Here is a 7,881-nt window from a genome sequence, read left to right as displayed (position 1 = left end):
GAAGATAAATAAGCAGGACATGATGGTGTTGATGTACTTCATCCTCCTCAGCACCCACACCTGCTTCTGCCTCAAGGTTTCAATAACTTCTTCAGTAATGCTGAGCTGGGAGATGTTGACTCCGAATATGCTCTGCTCTTCTTTCTGTGTTCATGAGGGAAAGGAAAAGAATGTGACATGAGCAATGTGTATTGCCCTCTACTTTATGTGCGCCCAAGGCCGGCAGAGTCATCCCCAGCAATAGAGGAATACATATTTTGTCAGGATGTGACAGGGGCATCTTTAGAAAGCTAAACCCAAGCATCATAGTGACATGCTGGTGGTTTGGCGGCCCTATATCTAGCGACAGTTTTGCTTTGACAGGTTATAGAGAAGATCCATTCCTGACCATTATTTCGTCTAATGATCATGATAGGCACTGACCCTCACAACTAAGGTGCTGGAGAAGCCTTTTTATTCAGATTGTACACTGTATTATTAATCCATTCGAAGACTTGACCGAAGTTGCTTTCTAGTGGGAGTCTGCTCTTGCACCACCTGTTGACAACTAGAAGAGAAACAATATCAGTGCATTATCAGTTACATGACAACTTAGGCCAACCACTGTCACAATGTGACCTGTAGGACGGGGATCTACCTAAAAAGAAGGATAAAAGTGAAGGCCTCATGTCTAACATTGGCCTCCAAAGAATTTGTGTGGTGCAGAGGAACCTTCGAAAAGCCTCAAAATCTTATTAATACTCACAGTACATGATGTTACAGACAAATGTGAACTTCATGGGTAGGCAAAGCAGACTGTTCAGGACGGGACAGAAGATGTAACGCATGCACTCCTCATGCTTCATAGCGAACCAGTCCTTACATTTGTTGATGCCGAGTTCGACAACATCTGTCAGGCAAAAAGAGCGGCTTGTGGACATGAGTAGGACAATAGCCCCTTAAGCCAAATCGCATCCCCCCCCCAATACACACTGCTGTACCAGAGTGCTTCTAGCCACCCAATATGACCACCTACCTCGCCTTCCGATAGTCCGACAGAATGACCTTCTCCACAGAGAGAAGAAGCCCAGCAGGCCTCATGTACTCACACTCACAACGCAGCATGGTCTTCAGCTCAAGCTCCTCCTGCGTAGACCTGATCTTCTGATTCTTCTGTGCCTCTTCCGCCTTCTTTCTGCTGTAGCCCTCGGTGCTCTGTACCTCATTCTCAATTTCTTTGAACAACGATACAACGTTACTGCTCCTATTTTTTAGCTCCTTGGCAGCTTCCTAGAGTTTAATGGATACAACTCAATAGGAGTCATCTAGACCACCATTTCCAGGGCTCATACTAGTGGTGGAAGTGTCTTGTAATTTGATTTGTTGGGAGGTCTATAAGTTCTTATTGGGAATTAGATATCACACAGTAGAGCTTTTGCTTTGCTTAAAGGGGTATTCTAATCTTAGACAATCATGGCATATCCACAGGATGTGCTTTAACCACCTTCGGACCGCCAAAAGCAGGATTGCGTTCCGGAGGCGGTCGATTCATTCCTCCTAGACGCGCCGGCGCGTCATCTCGCGAGACGCGAGATTTCCTGTGAACGTGCGCACACAGGAGCGCGCGTTCACAGGAACTGCAGGTAAACGAGCTGATCTACATCCTGCCAGCGGCGATCATTCGCTGGCAGGCTGTAGATCCGATTTTTTTAACCCCTGAAAGGTATATTAGACGCTGTTTTGTTAACAGCGTCTAATATACCTGCTACCTGGTCCTCTGGTGGTCACTTTTGCTTGGGTCGACCACCAGAGCACACAGGCAGCTCTGTAAAGTAGCACCAAACACCACTACACTACACCCCCCCTGTCACTTATTAATCCCTTATTAACCCCTGATCACCCCATATAAGACTCCCTGATCACCCCCCTGTCATTGATCACCCCCCTGTAAGGCTCCATTCAGACGTCCGTATGTGTTTTGCGGATCCGCGGATGCTCGGATCCGCAAAACACATAAAGACGTCTGAATGGAGCCTTACAGGGGGGTGATCAATGACAGGGGGGTGATCACCCCATATAGACTCCCTGATCACCCCCCGGTCATTGATCACCCCCCTGTAAGACTCCATTCAGATGTCCGTATGTGTTTTGCGGATCCACGGACCTAAAGCGTAAAAAGTAGTTTGGAATCCAAATGCGTAAAAAATGTCCGGTGAAATCGTAAAGATTCTCATTGGAATTTGGGCCCCTTTGCACACCTAGGCTGCAAAAAAGTGTCACACATGTGGTATCGCCGTACTCATGAGAAGAAGGGCAATGTGTTTTGAGGTGTATTTTTACATATACCCATGCTGGGTGAGAGAAATATCTCTGTAAATGACAACTTTTTACATTTTTTTCTATACAAAGTTGTCAATTTACTGAGATATTTCTCTCACCCAGCATGGGTATATGTAAAACTACACCCCAAAACACATTGCCCTACTTCTCCTGAGTACGGCGATACCACATGTGTGACACTTTTTTGCAGCCTAGGTGCGTAAAGGGGCCGAAAGTCCAACGAGTACCTTTAGGCTTTACAGGGTTTCTCACAATTTAGCTCCGCCCAAAAAGCCAGAAAAGTAAACACACCCCACAAATGACCCCATTTCGTAAAGTAGACACCCCAAGGTATTCGCTGAGGGGCATATTGAGTCCATGAAAGAGTGAACTTTTTGTCACAAGTTAGCGGAAAGGGAGACTTTGTGATAAAAAAAATATATATATCAATTTCCGCTAACTTGTGCCAAAAAAAAAATACTTCTATGAACTCGCCATGCCCTTCACGGAATACCTTGGGGTGTCTTCTTTCCAAAATGGGGTCACTTGTGGCGTAGTTATACTGCCCTGGCAATTTAGGGGCCCATATGTGTGAGAAGTACTTTGCAATCAAAATCTGTAAAAAAATGACCGGTGAAATCCGAAAGGTGCACTTTGGAATATGTGCCCCTTTGCCCACCTTGGCAGCAAAAAAGTGTCACACATCTGGTATCGCCGTACTCAGGAGAAGTTGGGGAATGTGTTTTGGGGTGTCATTTTACATATAACCATGCTGGGTGAGAGAAATATCTTGGTCAAATGCCAACTTTGTATAAAAAAAAATGGGAAAAGTTGTCTTTTGCAGAGATATTTCTCTCACCCAGCATGGGTATATGTAAAATGACACCCCAAAACACATTCCCCAACTTCTTCTGAGTACGGCGATACCAGATGTGTGACACTTTTTTGCAGCCAAGGTGGGCAAAGGGGCACATATTCCAAAGTGCACCTTTCGGATTTCGCAGGCCATTTTTTACACATTTTGATTGCAAAGTACTTCTCACACATTTGGGCCCCTAAATTGCCAGGGCAGTGTAACTACCCCACAAGTGACCCCATTTTGGAAAGAAGACACCCCAAGGTATTCCGTGAGGGGCACGGCGAGTTCCTAGAATTTTTTATTTTTTGTCACAAGTTAGCGGAAAATGATGATTTTTATATTTTTTTTTTCCTTACAAAGTCTCATATTCCACTAACTTGCGACAAAAAATAAAAAATTCTAGGAACTCGCCATGCCCCTCACGGAATACCTTGGGGTGTCTTCTTTCCAAAATGGGGTCACTTGTGGCGTAGTTATACTGCCCTGGCAATTTAGGGGCCCATATGTGTGAGAAGTAGTTTGCAATCAAAATGTGTAAAAAATGGCCTGCGAAATCCGAAAGGTGCACTTTGGAATATGTGCCCCTTTGCCCACCTTGGCTGCAAAAAAGTGTCACACATCTGGTATCGCCGTACTGAGGGGCATGGCGAGTTCCTAGAATTTTTTATTTTTTGTCGCAAGTTAGTGGAATATGAGACTTTGTAAGAAAAAATAAAAAAATCATCATTTTCCGCTAACTTGTGACAAAAAATAAAAAGTTCTATGAACTCACTATGCCCATCAGCGAATACCTTAGGGTGTCTACTTTCCGTAATGGGGTCATTTGTGGGGTTTTTCTACTGTTTGGGGATTGTAGAACCTCAGGAAACATGACAGGTGCTCAGAAAGTCAGAGCTGCTTCAAAAAGCGGAAATTCACATTTTTGTACCATAGTTTGTAAACGCTATAACTTTTACCCAAACCATTTTTTTTTTGCCCAAACATTTTTTTTTTATCAAAGACATGTAGAACAATAAATTTAGCGAAAAATTTATATATGGATGTCGTTTTTTTTGCAAAATTTTACAGCTGAAAGTGAAAAATGTCATTTTTTTGCAAAAAAAACGTTAAATTTAGATTAATAACAAAAAAAGTAAAAATGTCAGCAGCAATGAAATACCACCAAATGAAAGCTCTATTAGTGAGAAGAAAAGGAGGTAAAATTCATTTGGGTGGTAAGTTGCATGACCGAGCAATAAACCGCTAAAGTTGTGGAGTGCCGATTTGTAAAAAAGGGCTTGGTCACTAGGGGGGTATAAACCTGTGATCCTTAAGTGGTTAAGGTGAAATAAGGCTGTGTCCCTAAGGGGTTAAAGAATATTTTCAAGATATATATAGTAGTAAGATAAATAAGAACTTGACACAAATACAACACTTCTTGGAGGATATTACTATCTCTAGGCTAACCATAGAGCAATGTGAAATTTTGGAGGCCCCCTTAAATGCTCTGGAAGTGGATAAAATACTGTCTAGGATCTGAAAAAATAAGGCCCCAGGAATAGATGGTATCCCGTTTGAAGTCTATGCTCAATATAAAAAAATATTAACTCCAAAACTACTGACAATGTGGGAGGACTCGAGGAAGGCAGGGAAGCTGCCAGACTCACTGAGAGAAGCCCTAATTACACTGATTCTAAAACCGGGGAAAGACCCAGCCCTTCCGGACTCGTATTGTCCCATTTCACTAATTAACACTGATAAAATACTGGCTAGGATTTTGGCAGCCAGACTCAGAAGTGTTGTCTCGGGACTTGTTCATGAGGATCAGACGGGATTTATGTCAGGCAAAACTACAACAGATAATATTATGCAACAATAGAAATAGAGGGGCACTCCGTATAAGGGAACGGGAGACGGCAGTAAAGATTAATATTCAATCTGAGATAAAAACATAGCATCAAACATTCATAGATAAAAAACATCCATATAAAATAACAATGCACAATTCCAATGAAAAATGCCCAAGGATCAGAGTCCTGGAGGTGGCTGGATGGGGGTAGGAGTTTAAAGGTTCCTGGGTATGAACACTCCCCACAATGAAAGTCAATCCAAATAGATCTAAATGCACCTGAATAAGGCTCCAAATACAAATGTCTGACAGCGTCAGGTAGAAGGTATAAGTGTTACACACTCTCCAACTCCAATCTTCAGTATAGGAGGACAAATACTTGTATCCAGTCTAAGGGAGAGTCTCTTTAGATGATGTAACAGAAATGTAACAAAACGTCTCTTACCCTCTGCCGTCACTAGGTTCAGTGAAGTGAGTCAGAGACACAGCCGATCACAGCTCAACGCGGCGTCCCACGTGGTATGGAGTCTGAACGTGACTCCACGGCTGGGGCAAAGGTTGACGTATTCCTTATTCTTGCAAGCACCGTCTCGATGTAAGATTCACTGTGCAAATCACCCCGACCAACGTAGTTTCCTCTCGGTCACTTGTAGTTACTTGGGGGGGATGGCTCACTGTCCTCACAAGCCCAAACGCGTTTCAGGGGGTACACCCCTTCCTCAGATAATATTATGCGTCACTTTGTGAACACCCAGCTTGAACCCACGAATTGTGGCGAACGACTAATTGTTACAATAGATGCCTCAAAGGCATTTGATACTATAGAATGGCCCTTTCTGGCCCTTTTCATTGAAGAAAATGGGATTCGGTGATCATTTTAGAAAAGTTATATTAAATGAGGAATATTTTGATAACATTGATATTGGTAGGGGGGTTAGACAGTGATGTCCCCTTTCCCCCCTGCTTTTTGCTATAGCTATAGAGCCGAAGGCTGATATGATCAGGCAAGATGAAGAAATCGTGGGGTTCAGGTTTGGTGAGCACGAGGAAAAAATTGCTCTATATGCAGATGATATTATGTTGTTTGTAGGCTCACATAGATCACTTACAAAGATCTTCCAGGTATTTGATCAGTATGTCAAACATGCCGGGCTCAATATAAACTGGTCTAAGTCGGCCTGTGTCCCAATTGATCATCTGAACAATTTTATACCAGGAGCACTGGAAATTAAGAAGAGTAATGAACCCGTTAAATATCTGGGTATTCAAATAACCCCAAATCCTAAGGAATATGTCCAGCTGAATGTGATCCCCAAAATACAAGAAATTAGGAAGAAAATAGAGGTTTGGAAAAGATTATATGTCTCGGTGGCAGGTCGTATTTCCTTAGTGAAAATGTGTCTATTACCTTCCCTGAACTATATTCTGTGGAATACACTGGCAATAATCCCTAAAAAAAAAAATAAAATAATAGCTAGTCTTTTAATGGACTTGATATGGCGAGGGAAAAAGCCAACGATAAAAGCACAAATATTGTGTATCCATGAGAGGGAGGGTGGACTATCAGTCCCAGACTTGGAACTTTATTTTATCTCTGGCCATATAAAAAACAAGATAACGTGGAGTAATACGCAAAGATATAAGTCCATGATAGCAGGGATAAATAAAAGTACAGTTCTGTAGCCTATCATCCAGCTTATAGAAGCGGGTGTTTTGGCACAACAGGGAAGTAGAAAGATACCGCTATTTGAGCTGATGGAAAGAGTTTGGAAGGAAGCAAGAGCTTTGTGGACCCAGGCTGGACTCCATGCTGACACCATACTGTGGGATAATACCCACCTTATAGAACTAAAGGCAATTGAACAAGAGATTTGGTGGAAGCATGGAGTCTATAAACTGGGCCAGGTATGGAGACATGGGGATATAATATTATATGAAGATCTTAAAAAGGAGTATGGTTTGAGCAATACAAAACTGTGGTTCTTTCATCTACAAATAAAACAAGCATTGAGAATGTTGCTGGGGAGGGGTACACACATTTTTACCCTTCCGCAGCCGCTAGTTGATATTTCTGGATTAATGACGGGGAAAATTAGTTTCTAAAATATATCAATGTCTGTTACAACAAAAGACTAAGAAAATAGCAGCAAACAGCTTAAGGCATAAATGGCAAGATGCTATAAACCCCCAGCGAGAAGAGATCTGGGATTTGGTTATACAGGAAAAAAATAGGATCTCAAAGAACTTTTCCCATAGAATTATCCAATTTAATATACTATATCGCCTTTATTATACCCCCAAGTTTTTAATTAAGTGCTATAAACCTAAAGTCTTTAGATGCTTAAAGTGTGGGGAGATAGGGGTGGACGATGTTAACATACTTTGGACATGTCTAAAGATTCAAGAGTTCTGGAGAAAGGTTAAGGATAGAATAGTGCAATACCATCGGATTAAAGTCCCTAGCCAATTTGAGATATGTATATTGGGGGTGATGGATAAAATGGACATCCCTCAACATCGAGAAATAGCTTCCAAATTACTTTTTCAAGCTAGGAAATGTATTATTCGACACTGGGGAGGTAGTGCTGTACCCACGATCAAGGAATGGGAGAAGCTTATTAGAATTTCACTTGCTTGCGAGGAATCTCATCTGGTAAATAATAAGAAAAAATATAGATTTGCTAGAATATGGCAAAAATGGTTGGTATAGTGACTTTCTCTGAGAAGATGGGTACTATCATGAGTTGAAGACGGAGGTGAGGTCAGAGGAGGGACCCCCCCCCCCCCCCCCCCCCCGAGAGAAGCAGCCAACAAATAAGGGTGGAGGGTGGGGTATGTTATAAATTTATTAAATGTTACTAAACTAAAAGATTGTAAAAATTCCTTTTGTATGTTA

At 42.1% G+C, this 7,881-nt stretch overlaps 1 protein-coding gene across 1 annotated transcript; it reads right to left on the bottom strand.

The window, feature by feature from the left end:
• Positions 1-234: 234 nt before the first annotated feature.
• LOC122936007 (E3 ubiquitin-protein ligase DCST1-like) lies at positions 235-1,289 on the bottom strand. The gene is made up of 3 exons (XM_044291997.1): positions 1,089-1,289; positions 746-889; positions 235-547 (listed from the first exon to the last, which is right to left on the bottom strand). Exons 1-3 carry the CDS (start codon positions 1,102-1,104, stop codon positions 432-434), a joined length of 276 nt encoding a protein of 91 aa, XP_044147932.1. The 5' UTR covers positions 1,105-1,289; the 3' UTR covers positions 235-431.
• Between the last annotated feature and the right edge of the window lie 6,592 nt (positions 1,290-7,881).

The sequence above is a fragment of the Bufo gargarizans genome, chromosome 4 (assembly GCF_014858855.1).
Source record: "Bufo gargarizans isolate SCDJY-AF-19 chromosome 4, ASM1485885v1, whole genome shotgun sequence".
NCBI classification, from domain to species: Eukaryota; Metazoa; Chordata; class Amphibia; order Anura; family Bufonidae; genus Bufo; species Bufo gargarizans.
The sequence above is the reverse complement of the archived record's forward strand: the minus strand, read 5'-3'. Positions and strand labels throughout refer to the sequence as shown.

What these genes read in the sequence shown, in the direction of transcription:
- LOC122936007 (XM_044291997.1), bottom strand. An exon ending in TGTCTGTAACATCATGTACT is followed by an intron (nt 548 to 745) that starts GTGAGTATTAAT and finishes TTTCTCTTCTAG; the next exon opens with TTGTCAACAGGTGGTGCAAG.